At 42.4% G+C, this 14,969-nt stretch overlaps 1 protein-coding gene across 2 annotated transcripts in view; it reads left to right on the top strand.

Moving 5' to 3' along the window:
- Window positions 1-13,535, top strand: part of RILPL1 (Rab interacting lysosomal protein like 1) — an 85,973-nt gene extending 72,438 nt beyond the window's left edge. The window contains exons 7-8 of one of the 2 annotated variants that reach the window (XM_040416207.1): window positions 1,433-1,520; window positions 12,953-13,080. In XM_040416207.1, coding sequence (XP_040272141.1) covers window positions 1,433-1,520; window positions 12,953-12,958 — 94 coding nt within the window. In that variant the 3' untranslated portion in view covers window positions 12,959-13,080. Of the gene's footprint in view, window positions 1-1,432; window positions 1,521-12,952 lie in introns of both variants that reach the window. The other variant, XM_040416206.1, reaches the window with a different exon arrangement.
- Window positions 13,536-14,969: the final 1,434 nt, after the last annotated feature.

Raw genomic sequence — 14,969 nt, 5'->3', positions numbered from 1 at the left:
AATATTGGTAAATCTGCTGCTGTGCAAAGAATAGTCTGAGACTGTGGCAGGTATTATTCAGACAGACAAATGCGTTTCCAGAATGGAGGAACGGCAGCAGCAACCCTCACAAGGAGGGCAACAGGGGTGTGTATTATACATTGGCAGATCACATTTTTATTTTCAGCTGGAGGGTAGTGTTAGGGCTCATGCACACGACTGTATGTCTTTTTCAGTGTTTTGCGGTCCGTTTTTTACGGATCCGTTGTTCTGTTTTTTGTTTCCCTTTCCGTTTTTCCGTTCCGTTTTTCCGTATGCCATATACAGTATACAGTAATTACATAGAGAAAATTGGGCTGGGCATAACATTTTCAATAGATGGTTCCGCAAAAACGGAACGGATACTGAAGACATACGGATGCATTGCCGTATGTGTTCCGTTTTTTTTGGCGGACCCATTGACTTGAATGGAGCCAAGCACAGTGATTTGCGGACAAGAATAGGACATGTTCTATCTTTTCACCGTATGGAAATACTGAAACGGAATGCACACGAAACACTTCAGTTTTTTTTGCTTTACCATTGAAATGAATGGTTCAGTATATGTACCGCATACTGAACTAAAAAAACGGCCAGTATACTGAACGCAAAATACTGTCGACTTTTTTTTAACTATTAGGCTGAATTCACACAGTTTTTGTGGCATTATTTCCTGCACTTAATTATTATTATTTTTTTACAGTAAAACAGCAGCTCCAGATATTAGCTGAATGTATATGGGAACTATGAACTGCAGGACAAATATTAATTTATTTTTTGGCTGCTGGCATCTTTTTCAGTTTGGTGATTTTTTTTTTTTTTTTTCTCTATCACACCATACTGAAGCAATGGCATCAGGCAATTTTTTTCATTCCCTTCTAGATAAAGAACAAAAAGGCCTGATAAAAACATATGTCAGTTAGCACAAAGATGTCACTTAGGGCTCATTCAGACAACAGTTTGAATGGGTCCGCATCCTTTCTGCAATTTTGCGGAACGGGTCTGGGCCCATTCATTTCAATGGCGCCGCAAAAGATACGTACAGCACACCGTGTGCCGTCCACATCCGTACTTCAGCTCCGCAGCCCCGAAAAGAAAAATATTCTTGACCGCAATCGCCGACAAGAATATGCATTTTCTATCATAGTGCCGGCCATGTGTGGTTCGCAAAATGCGCAACGCACACGAGCCGGTATCCGTGTTTTGTGGATCTGAAATTTGCGGACTGCAAAACACTACGGCCACATGATGTAGGTATAGCCTAGTGAGCATCTGATGACACGTTTGAAGGCAACACAGATTGTATCACAGTCAAATTACATGTGTAGTTAGTAGTATGTATTGTATAATATGCTTTATTTTAATATTTTTTGACTTTACCTTCCATAATGTTTTTGTTGTCTGTTTTCATCAGGATGTTTACAGCCATAATGCCCATGGTAGCAGCTGGGTTGATTGCAGATGATCCCACTTTGCAGCCAATCAGCAGGCTTATCTCTCTTGTAGGACTCCTTTTCATTGCTTTTGCATTGCATTTGTCACTTTTGTGCATGGAGTGGGTGTGCTCCTGTCATGTGTGTTACCAGTGTCATTCTGACTGGCTGATTGTGGGATTGTTGAAATGAAAATTGTGCATCCAGCTGACAATCAGAATGGCCAGTCGATGTCTTTTCACAGACTTCATGAACAGGACTGTAACTAATCAGATTTAGAGTCTATCAGCTAACAAAAATACAGAGGTATCATGTACTTCAGAGCATTGTAAAGGACATCTATGTTCTGTTCCCCCCATGTTGTTTACGTACAGTTTATAAGCCAGAAAAGCTCCTGGGATATGTTCCAAACTGTATCTGTAGGGCTTCATTCACCATATGGGGGCCAAAAATGGGCCCCATTGACCACCATAAGGGGGTATACTTTTTTTAGCCACGTCTGTCACTGCATGCCTATACAGAGATACCTGGCAGTCTTACAATAGAGGTGTATGTCAGGAAATGTATCTGTTGTATACCTCGACTGTAGACTCCAAATATGTGAAAAGAGCCTTATAGAATTACGGTACAGTATTTACAAAGGATTGACCCTTATTCTCCAGCATAAGGAACAAATGAATCAAGAGATTGATATAGTGCTTCTATTGACAAATATACTTTTATCCATAAACATACTTAAAGGAGGTGTCTAAATTATTGAAATATGTGCTCAAAGGCCAGGAACGGGAATACCATAACCGAAAAATCAATAACCGCCTCCCCCCCACCCCTTCCAGTGTCTATGTTTCTCTGCCTCCCTCCAGTCTTTGTTTACCTGGCTGCAGCGGTGATATGCCCGCATACACACATGGCTGCTGGAGTCGATTTAACTGGCCTCAGCTTAATAAAGCACAAGACCACAGAGGCCAGTGATTGGCTCCAGCGGTCATGTGTGTGTATACTGGCAAGCCTCCAGTGCAGCTGGTTAAACAAAGACCAAAAGGGGGCAGAGAAGTGGCAGTACTGAAAGTGGCAGGGGTCCATCGGGTGAGTATTGTTTTGTTCAGTTATTCTAGTGCCTGCTTTTGGTCACATTTCTTTACTCATGACATTGATGGGCACAGAAAACCATGGGTATACCGCTAGTAGGTAAACACAAAGCAAAAAAGCTGTTACACCCTCATAATAGAAACTAAGCTAAACCAGTCTGCTATTTTTAAATCCAGTTTGGCCCTGAAGTCCTCTGGCCCAGGGCCCACCATCTTGTCCCCGCCTCACAACATCAACTGGCTGTCTGTCTTCCTCTGGCATCTGTTTTCCAGGGACATCCCCTTTCTCAAGTTCTTGTTCTCCATCCATCCATTTTTAGAGTACACCAGGGCATAACTTATGAACCTAGTGTCCTGAGACTTTTTTAACGTGGTTTAGACACTGATATAAACCAGTTTTAGCTTAGTGTTTGTAGGAAGTAGACCTCCCTGCTTTGTAGGTCTTATCTGCTATTCTTAAATCCAGTTTGGCCCTGAACTCCTCTGCCATGCCTCTCTGGCTCAGGCATCACCATCTTGTCCCAGCCTCACAACATCAACTGGCTGTCTGTCTTCCTCTGGCATCTGTCTTCCAGGGACATCCCCATTCTAAAGTTCTTGTTCTCCATCCATCCATTTCCAGAGTACACCAGGGCATAACTTGTGAACCCAGAGTCCTTAGACTAAGGTTTAACGTGGTTTAAGATGTCTCAACCATTCTAGAGGCTAGAAAACATTCACACCACAGGCCCTAAAAGCCTTTCTACCACTGGTGCAAGGAGAGAGAGCATCTTCGTCCTTGTTGTTTTCATGGTGATCAGTCTTTCTCCAGCAAGAATTGTATCTGGGACTTGACCTCTTTTCCATGGAGGCCCAGGTCTTAACTATGTCAATTCTTCGCTCTGTCTAATATGGATCTGCAACAGCACACCACAGTCCTGCATGGGGATGAGCGATAGCATAATGATTGCTCCTCCCCATGTTGCGGAGGACATCACTCCATGTAATAGCAGCGGTGTCCTTTGCTAGCTCTCTGCTAATTGCCGGGAGGTAACGTTTAGTATCAGAACCTGAAGTGACACCTTTTCCCCCAAGAGGTTGCCTATTTGGCTTCCCCACAACTTCATGGGACCCCTATTTTTGTTTTTAAATGATGCAGTTGTCTCTCTTTTAGCATCTGTGTGAGATCTCTCTCCAGCTCCTAGTTTTTTTTTTTTTTTGTGCTTTCCTCCATCCAGTTCTTTTGAAGGGGATCCTTCCCTTCCTTGGGAGGACTATGTACACCATTTGGATGTGTTTACAGGTTTTGCAGATGTTGTTTAATTGGTCCAATTATTTTTCTTCACCACAGCTGTCATTTGAGGCTACTTTCACTTCTGCATTGGTGCTGTCCGTTTTTGAGATCCGGCAGAAGGTCTCAGAACCGCAGCACAACGCTTCTGTTTTGTCCCCATTTATTGTCAATGGGGACAACACTGAACGAACCAGAATGGAGTGCACCAAAATGCATTCCGTTTCAGTTTGTTGGGTTCCCATGCTGGACATAAAATGGCTGCAAGAAACGTTTTTGTGTGCGGCATGGGAAACTGAAGAAGCTGTATCCGGCACCAAAAACCATTCGGACATGAAAAAACTGGATTTGGCACCCATTGGCTTTTAGGGTACTATCACACTTGCGGCAGAGTGATCCGGCAAGCAGTTCCGTCGCCGGAACTGCCTGCCGGATCTGTCAAAACGTATGCCAACTGATGGCATTTGTAAGTCTGATCAGGATCCTGATCCGTCTTACAAATGCATTGAAATGCCGGATCTGTCTTTCCGGTGTCACCCGGAAAAACGGATCCGTCATTTTTTTTTTTTTCACATGTGCAGACCTGAAGGACGGATCCGGCATTCCGGTATTTTGAATGCCGGCACTAATACATTCCTATGGAAAAAAAATGCCAGATCCGGCATTCAGGCAAGTGTTCAGTTTTTTTGGACCGGAGATAAAACTGTAGCATGCTGCGGTATTCTCTCCGTCCTGAACAGTCAAAACGACTGAACTGACGACATCCTGAACGGATTGCTCTCCATTCAGAATACATGGGGATAAAACTGATCAGTTCTTTTCCAGTATAGAGCCTCTAGGACAGAACTCTATGCCGGAAAAGAAAAACGCAAGTGTGAAAGTACCCTAAGAATGGTTTTAGTGCCAGATCCAGTTTCTTCATTTTCAAAATAATACAACCGGATCCATTCTGAACGGATGCAGCCGGTTGTATTATAACAGAAGCGTTTTGCTGTGGTTTTGAGATCCCATGCCGGAAGCTTCATTACAACGCGCCCTACACGTGGGACACCGTCTCCTGCTCCAACTCCACCATTGCGATTAATTAAAAAAGGTCTAATTTGACCGAAACGTCTCCAGCTATCGCAGTCCAAAGTTTGCTTCAAACGTACCATTTAGAGATATTTATTGATACCACTCTTCTCTCTTTTTTTTAACCATTATTTTGATTTATTTCATTTTTGTTTGTACACGGAGCATCACATTAAATCTTTTTTCGCATATTCCACCATAGAGTGCGTGGTTTCATTGTTCAGACTTCAGCTGGGTTTGACCCTTATACAACGGCACCTCCTCCTTCTTTTAGGAGTGCATATTCCTGTGTTCTCATTGGATCTCAAAACCGGATAGCAAAAACGCAGATGTGAAAGTAACCTTACATTGTCTCGTAGTTTGATTAGGCTGACCATCTGCAAGATGTATTGCCTGGTGGTTAGGCTTTTCCCTCCTGTCTCACAGCGTATTGCATGAGTGATGAGGACCTCTTGGCTGATGCACCATTGGGCTTCTGGTCAATAGGTGCAAAAGCAACTACTTGGACTTCTGTCCACACCTACCTGTAGTTTGCGCACCTTGTGTTAACAGATGTCCTTTTCCCCCCAGTTGCAAACTTCTGCTAATGTCCGCTGACTAAAAGACCAGTTGTCTATTCCCTTTTTCTTTTTCCCCCCTTGGGGACTGCTGTAGGACTTCCCACAGTCTTTTGTGTCCCCCAGTAACATGAGTGAGCAAAGAGTAGTATTTTCTGTTACGGAATTGTAAAAGAGCCTGTAGGAGGAGATATCACTTTTTTGCTTCGTGTCTGGCTCCTAGTGACGGCAGCATATAACCATCTTCTATGTCCCCCACTGAGAATAAATATTTTACAAGTGAGTAAAAATTAAATTCTATTTTTTTAATAACTCAGACAACCCCTTTTAAATGTGTTATTTTGCTAAAAAAAATTGCAACTTTTTTGCCATAAATCCTTTGATAAATTTGTTCTTTTGTGGGGTTTGTAACATTATTTTCAAATTGCAATATGCTCTAGGCATAATGTTTTTTCCCCAGGTATTGTGTAAGTCCTATAGAGAAGTGTATCGAGGAGAAAAAAAAAAAAGCACATCTGCCCCTCGGTTTTTAGAATCTGCATCAAATTCCATAAACAAAACTTGCCCTAATTATACCGTGCCATTCATGGCCACAGCTTTAAAAGTATTGAGAAAGAATTGCAGGGTGGAGATTTTCAGTGATTTTTGATATATGCTAATATTGTCATTTGTGACAGTATTAGGGCTCGTTCACACGACCATGTGAAGCCCGTGCCCATATTGCGGACCGCATTTGCGGATCATGTTCTGTGGCCATTCCGCATCACAGATGCGGACCCATTCACCACGGATCGGAACACTACGGAGTGCTTTCTGAGGTTCCGTTCCGTGCTTCCGCACCGCAAAAAGATAGAGCTTGCTCTATCTTTTTGTGGAACGGAGGGATCGCGGACCCATTTAAGTGAATGGGGCCGCGATCCCTATGCGGCTGCCACACGCAATTTGCGGTCCACAGCACGGGCTTCACACGGTCGTGTGAACGAGCCCTTAAAGAGCAGATTCGCCTAGCGTTGCTCTGCACTTGACGTTTCCTCAAGGTGTCAAACTGTAAAAAAAAAAAAAAAGTGACCACCCTTAGGGTCCATTCTCACGTCCGTTTTTTCTTTCCTGATCTGTTCCGTTTTTTCAGGAACAGATCTGGACCAGATCTGGACCCATTCATTTTCAATGGGTCCTGGAAAAAAACGGACAGCTCAATGTCTGATTTTTTTCAGGACCCATTGAAAATGAATGGGTCCAGATCTGTTCCTGAAAAAACGGAACAGATCAGGAAAGAAAAAACGGACGTGTGAATGGACCCTTATTCCTTCAGGAAACAAATAGATCTGGTTGTAACAGAAAACTGGCTTCATTGCCCATACCAACCAATCAGATTGATCCTTTTATTTTCCAAAGGACCTCTGAAAAATGAAAGGTGGAACCTGATTACTATAGGCAGCTAAGCCAGATTTCTTTTCTATAATTGGATATAACCATGGCTACTGGAGGACTGTAGGAAAAGCATAGATTTGGAGAGGTTATGGACACATGTGATAAGTGATACTACCGTGAATGCAGTGCAGTGGTTGGGTGTGCACAGTGCATGCAGTGTAGTGTGGCACTCTAACAGCATGCTCCACACAGCGCCCGGACTGATGCCTTTTATTTTTTGTAAAGAAATTCGCAAATGTCATTTTAATCAGTATTTTTCTTTGTATCAGCAGGAGCCAATGAATTTGAAATCTATAATATGTTCCTCCTCCACCATCACAGCATTTTATGTAGATTTTACATTGCACAGACCCATTAAGAATATCCAGTATATCCATATTCATACACATGAATAACTTTTATACAAGTATACATAATATATCAGTAATCCTAAGAGTCAACCTCATAAATGCCCATTAATTACATAACTGTAAAGTCCCAATATCATTGCGATGGATTTTCATGCTGCGGGGCGGTAGTTTGCCATGGAGCAAAACGGTAAGGCTGGTTTCACACGGGCGTTGCGGGAAAAGATGCGGGTGCGTTGCGGGAACATGCACGATTTTTCCCCGCGAGTGCAAATAGTTTTAATGCGTTTTGCACGCGAGTGAGAAAAATCGGCATGTTTGGTACCCAGACCCAAACCCGGACTTCTTCACAGAAGTTCGGGTTTGGGTTCAGTATTCTGTAAATTTTATTATTTTCCCTTATAACATGGTTAAAAAAATTAAATAAAATTAACTCACTTCCTCCAATTGATCACGTAGCAGCCAGTCTCCTGTTCTTTCTTCAGGACCTGTCAAAGGACCTGTGGTGACGTCACTGAGCTCATCACATGGTCCATCACCATAGTGATGTATCATGTGATGAGCACAGTGATGTCACCACAGGTCCTGAAGAAAGAACAGGAGATCGGCTGCTACGTGATCAATTGGAGGAGGTGAGTTAATTTAATTTAATTTTTTTAACCTTCAATTGACCTTCTACTAAGCATTCTGTATTAAAGAATGCTATTACTTTCCCTTAAAACCATGTTATAAGGGAAAATAATACAGTGAATAGACTTTCATCCTAGCAACCATGCGTGAAAATCGCACCGCATCCGCACTTGCTTGTGGATGCTTGCGATTTTCACTCAGCCCCATTCACTTCTATGGGGCCTGCGTTGCGTGAAAAACGCACAAAATAGAGCTTGCTGCAATTTTCACGCAACGCACAAGTGATGCGTGAAAATCACTGCTCATGTGCAAAGCCCCATAGAAGTGAATGGGTCCGGATTCAGTGCGGGTGCAATGCGTTCACCTCACGCATTGCACCCGCACGGAAAACTCGCTCGTGTGAAAGGGGCCTAAGGGTTTACCACAAATCGCTTGGATTTGTCAAGAACTGCCCCACTGTAAAAACCCAGCCTAAACATAGATATAGGGGCACATTTATTAAGACCAGCGTTTCAGACGCCAGTCTTAATAAAGCCCTATGCTGGCCTAAGAGGCGCAGGCCTCTCCATAACTTTGGTGGATCCAGCGCTGCTTCTAAATGTAAGACAGCTTCCTTGTTGTCTTACATATAGACCTTTTTCTATGCCTGAAACAGACTTAAAAAATGGTAAATAAGACAAGCCTGCCGTACACGGCTGACTTCAGAGAAGTAGATTTTAAGCGCACAGCGAAACATGGGGGGAGAAGGGGGGGTGTAAAGTCTATTTAAAAATACAAAAAAGTTTTATAAACTTTATTACAAAAACTGTTATTAGGTCATTAGTGACATGTTCACAAAAATTTATACAAAAGTTTAGTGACTCTTTAAATGTTTTTTTTCCCAGTAAGTTATTTTAAAAAAAACTATTATGAGAATGACATAAAAAAAAAACAAAGTGATCCTCCCCTCACTGATCCCCCGCCACTGCTTTTACTGAGTGACTATTCTCTACTTCCTGATCCCCCTCAGCCAATCACTGGGGTGAGTCCCTGCTGGGGCTGGTGATTGGCTGAGTGGTCGCTAGCAGTTTGCCCTGCCCTGGCTGTCAGTCATACAACCATAGTACCAAAACAGTCGATGGACTCCATGCATCGATAATGGGTTTTACACCAGGATTTTTACTACATTATTTAATAAAATATTGTACTGTGAGCATTCACTAGGAGTTGTTTGCTTTTGGTGTATATAATAAGGCTCCACAGACTATTTGATATTCTCTTATCGTTGATATTGTATGTGTAAAGTAGACCTGTCACCGTTATGTTTTCTTTACATTGCATATTTATATAGTAAAACAAGAATCAGAATTATATGATATATTACACAGTCGGGTGCAGAAGTATTTGGACAGTTTACATCCTTTATCCACTGTACACCACCAAATAGACTGGACACACATGCTCAGCTACTCTCCCCACAGCTAGATCTCTATCTGTCAAACATGGTGGAGGCTATGTTCAGGCATGTGCATGCATGGCTACCAGATAAAATGGTACATAGTGGAGAAAAGTAGACGAATCCCACAAGTCGGCGCTGCCAGCAGTATAGCTGCAGAAACGGTGTTCTTAGGAAGTTCTTCTTAATTGTAATAAAATGTCAACGCGTTCCTGATGAAGGGGACGCTACGTCCCAGAAACGCGTTGACTGCACATACAGTACAGACCAAAAGTTTGGACACACCTTCTCATTCAAAGAGTTTTCTTTATTTTCATGACTATGAAAATTGTAGATTCACACTAAAGGCATCAAAACTATGAATTAACACATGTGGAATTATATACATAACAAACAAGTGTGAAACAACTGAAAATATGTCATATTCTAGGTTCTTCAAAGTAGCCACCTTTTGCTTTGATTACTGCTTTGCACACTCTTGGCATTCTCTTGATGAGCTTCAAGAGGTAGTCCCCTGAAATGGTTTTCACTTCACAGGTGTGCCCTGTCAGGTTTAATAAGTGGGATTTCTTGCCTTATAAATGGGGTTGGGACCATCAGTTGCGTTGAGGAGAAGTCAGGTGGATACACAGCTGATAGTCCTACTGAATAGACTGTTAGAATTTGTATTATGGCAAGAAAAAAGCAACTAAGTAAAGAAAAACGAGTGGCCATCATAACTTTAAGAAATGAAGGTCAGTCAGTCAGCCGAAAAATTGGGAAAACTTTGAAAGTAAGGGCTATTTGACCATGAAGGAGAGTGATGGGGTGCTGTGCCAGATGACCTGGCCTCCACAGTCACTGGACCTGAACCCAATCGAGATGGTTTGGGGTGAGCTGGACAGCAGAGTGAAGGCAAAAGGGCCAACAAGTGCTAAGCATCTCTGGGAACTCCTTCAAGACTGTTGGAAGACCATTTCAGGGGACTACCTCTTGAAGCTCATCAAGAGAATGCCAAGAGTGTGCAAAGCAGTAATCAAAGCAAAAGGTGGTTACTTTGAAGAACCTAGAATATGACATATTTTCAGTTGTTTCACACTTGTTTGTTATGTATATAATTCCACATGTGTTAATTCATAGTTTTGATGCCTTCATAGTCATGAAAATAAAGAAAACTCTTTGAATGAGAAGGTGTGTCCAAACTTTTGGTCTGTACTGTACATACATACATATCTATATATATCTATATATATATACACAGACACACACGTTGACTGCACATGCACATATATCTGCACATACACTAAGACTATATCGCACATGAGGCGCTGTATGTTTTTGTCTTTGTTTTCTTTATATATACCAGATAAAATGGGTCACTGGTGTTTGAGGATGTGGCTACGGATGGATGTTGACTCCACAATAAGCAAGGACCTTTCACCGGTTCTGACATAACAATATAAGTACCGGCCACCGTAGAGCATTATTAGATGTCATGGCTGTAATCTTTTTTTTAACATCGGCTGCTCTGTTCCCCCACTGTGCTGGTTCTGGTTTTGCGCCTTGTATGCTAATAGTCAGCATCGGTACAGGTAGGAGGAGATGCCAGCTTTTCTCAGGGGGCGTCTCATTCTCCCTGATTGTGGGGCGGTCCAGTCACAGCGGAGAGCCTCACAGCCAGGGAGAAAAAAAGCTAACCTTCTCCCTGGCTGTGACGTGCTCCCATGTGACTGGACCGCCCCACAATCAGGGAGAATGAGATGCCCCCTGAGAAAAGCTGGCATCTCCTCCTTCCTGTACCGATCCTGACTATAAGCATACAGGGCAACAGAGCAGCTAAGCTGAAAAAAACTACAGCCATGACATCTTCTAATATTGCCCTACACGGCCAGGTACTTATATTATAATGTCAGGAACGGTGAAAGGTGAAGGGGTTATCAAACCTCTGCAATGATGACAGCCCCCTCCAATACCCGGGAACCTCATATAGATTATACTTACCCAGCTCCCCGGCACACGCGATGCTAGGTAGGCTCGTCCCCGTAGCAGATTGCTATTGGCTGCCCGTCCCCCCCCCCCCGTCCCCCCGTCGCGGGATGTTTTGATCAGCGTGGCGGGGAGATGCAGCGGTGACCATGCAATGCAATTCATCAGCAGGGGTAAGTGTAATCTATATGAGGGGCCTGGGCATTTGGGGGGGGGGGAGTTATTATAAGGGTTGGATACTTTGTCTACCTGATACCATTTTCTGAAGTAAGACAACCCCTTTAATAAAGTTTTATATATTTCTATATGACTCTTGTCTGGCATGATTGCTGATTTTGGAGTCAGCATCCATCTGATTCTGTAGCTACATCCTCAATAAACACCAGTGACCCATTTCATCTGGTAGCCATAACATGCACATGCCAGAATATCGCCTTCACCATGTTTGACAGATAGAGACCTCGCTGTGGGGAGAGTAACTGAGCATGTGTGTCCAGCAGCACTGTGCAGTAGATGGATGTGCACAGTCCTATACACTTTGAACACTAGGTGGTGCGGTGGGACAACCCTTTTAGTAGCTACCAGATGCAAAATGAACACTTGTAATCAGCTTCAGACCTTCCATCCCCTTAATTTGTTATTCTTGAGCCTGTGAGAATGTAGGGACTATATAAAAAATGTCTGTAACTTCTAAAATGTTAATGCAGTATTTTTGATACACCTCTTGAACTAAAGCAACATGTTGTAGCCTTTGCTTCACAGTTACCGTAGTGGTGCGAAATGCTGAAAATTGTGTCACTCTTCAAGTACTTTTGGGCTCATGTGTGACTCCTACAGGGCTCCATTCTTCCTATAATGCGGTAACTTCAGATCATTAGACCCGCTGTCCAACACCTCTACTGTACATTGCCCTTGTAGAAATCAGAAATCCATGTCTTTGCTAAAACATTCAAAAGAACTGAACTGATTTTCTTTCTGTCACATTTTTTTTTACAACAGATCTGCTTGTTAACTACCTATGGGGGAAGTTATCACCCCTTTTTGCTTTGTGTTTGCATTGATGTAATTTGCGCCAAATTTATCCAATGACATGCGGTGTTTAATAAAGTTGGGGCATTTTTAATTATAAGGGCTCATGCACATGAACGTATTTTTTGTCTGCATCCGATCTGCATTTTTTGCAAGTCGGATGCGGACTCATTCACTTCAATGGGGCTGCAAAAGATGCGGACAGCGCACAGTGCGCATGTCTGTTCCGTGGCATCCACAAAAATATAGAACATGTTCTATTCTTATCTGCATTACTGTCAAGGATGGGACTGTTCTATAACAGCCTGGACGCTCCGTTCCGTAAAATGCGGAATGCACATGGCCAGTGTACGTGTCTTGTGTTGTGTGCATTTGTCTGGAGATGTTACTCTACTTTTTGTACTTCACAGTTCTCCTGGAGTAAGATGGCACTTTTTTAAATGGTCGCAGTGATAAATCTGGAGCTCCCCTAATTAACATGGCTAACCACCGCCACTTTCCATGCACTTTTCAAAGTGTTGAGAGTGGTACCAAAAAAAAAATGCAAAAAGTTAAAACTTTTTTGCGCATGCATCACAAAACAAAGGGCGACTTTTTCTGGTGCACATTGAATGATAATTTCCTCTCTATGTATTGTGCTTATCCACATAGGTAATTGTGTTCATTTTCTTTCCCTAGGTTTAGCTTTTTCTCAAGGGATAAGAAGCGGATGCCCATGACGCAGAAAAACGTCCCCTTTCAGGAATCTTTTGGTGTGTGGGCAGATTACAACAGAGACGACGGATACACAGAGCAGGGACAAGAAGCTTTACAGCATATGTGATGGGACAGGGGACATTGTGTGCACATAAGGCGGCTGATGTTTGTTCTGCCTTACGTGCCATAACCGTACTTAACAAGCCATGCAGATTTACTAGGTTACCAGAGGTAACATACCAGGAGGTCTGTGCACTGTAACCCCGAACAAAGGCCATCTGAAGTAGTAAGGATTGGTTCTATTCTGCATTGTAGGTTTACCAGGGGGACCTCCCAACAGCTGGCATAGCTTTCCCATCAGCATTGAAGAACACAGTGCCTGGTGTCACCTCCATTTTTAGGAATAGTTTGGTTTTATGCCACCTTGATGTCACGAGATCTATATGAACCGATAAAGATACCGCGCCTTTGCTTTATGTCTTGCTGAAGTGATGTGACCGCCATCACTGTAGGTAATAGGGGTACTTTATAATATGCTGCTGGAAATGAGGATACACCAGAGCCAACGCCATCGGAAGGGTTCCCTTGTGGGGCCTTTAAACGTTTTTCAGGCTTAGAATTATATCTAAGCCTGTTTAAAAATATATTAATCCAGATTACCTACATGCAGATACTAATCGTCCCCCACAGTGCTACAGCGAGTGACGTGCAATAGACCTAATAAAGAGGTAAAGGACAGATTTTTTACTAACTAATGGGGGGTGGGGGGTGCACTACCACTAGTACTAAAGCATTCATTGGAAACTACAAGCACAAGTGTTTTTAAAAAAACATTTTTTAACTGTTCAGACTCTACTTTTGGATGAAGGTTGTCGTCCTCCTGCCTGCAGTACAAACTCGCTTCATGTTGCCATGAGTATGACATACATTCTGGACTGGTATGTCTACACTGAGTTGTAATGAATTGCTTGCTGCCAATGAGCGAACCGCTCTGCATGGACCACTGATTTGCTCTACAATTTTGCAAGGATGTGAAAACTTCAAGGAAGGAGAATGCCTTTTAATTCTCTTTACATGTGGTCTATAAATTGAGATTTATGAAAACTGGAACAAATCTCCTTTGGTTATAATGAGTAAAAAAAATAATATATATATATATGAAAAAAGAAAACGAATTCCAGCTCTTCACAATAAAAGGCTTCTTTATTCCACTTCTTTAAAAACAGACATCAAATGCAGAGTAATATGCTGTGACGCGTTTCGGGCTGTTATATCTTAGCCCTTCATCAAGACCTTGATGAAGGGCTAAGATATAACAGCCCGAAACGCGTCACAGCATATTACTCTGCATTTGATGTCTGTTTTTAAAGAAGTGGAATAAAGAAGCCTTTTATTGTGAAGAGCTGGAATTCGTTTTCTTTTTTCATTTTGCTCCAGACTAAGTCCAGGTCTGTACATCCGTGCTCTGCTTAGTGTGAGGTGAGAGCTGCAGCAATCTCTACATTTGTCTATATATATATATATATATATATATTATGTTCTCGCTACCTTCTTCGGTCCACAATTATGTAGAATACTTGCAATAGGCCACCTTTTGCACTGGAGCGTATTTGCCTGTAGATTTAGTGTTTTGCTATTTGCGACCTCTTTTATAAGACATTTCTGCTTTTTGCTACTTCCAGAGTCTATGTACTAAATTAAATAGCCTTGAGAGGAATTCCCAAACTGTGAAAACTGTGAGGTAGATTTTCTAATCCTGCTAATCCCTACACGAGACAGTCTAGGCAGTCTGAAAATGCACCCAATTTATCCCACTGACTCATGCTGTATGACAAATTTGGCGCATCTTTAGACACTTTTAATGTTACATCAGCTATTTATTGGCTTACTTTATAATATTGCACTTAAAGGGAACCTATCACTTTGTGAATGCAGCATTAGCTGCCAGCAGCATGTTATGAAGCAGGAGGAACTAAGCAGACTGATATATAGGTTTGTG

The sequence above is a fragment of the Bufo bufo genome, chromosome 2, assembly GCF_905171765.1.
Source record: "Bufo bufo chromosome 2, aBufBuf1.1, whole genome shotgun sequence".
NCBI lineage: Eukaryota > Metazoa > Chordata > Amphibia > Anura > Bufonidae > Bufo > Bufo bufo.
This window is presented reverse-complemented; position numbering and strand designations above follow the sequence as displayed.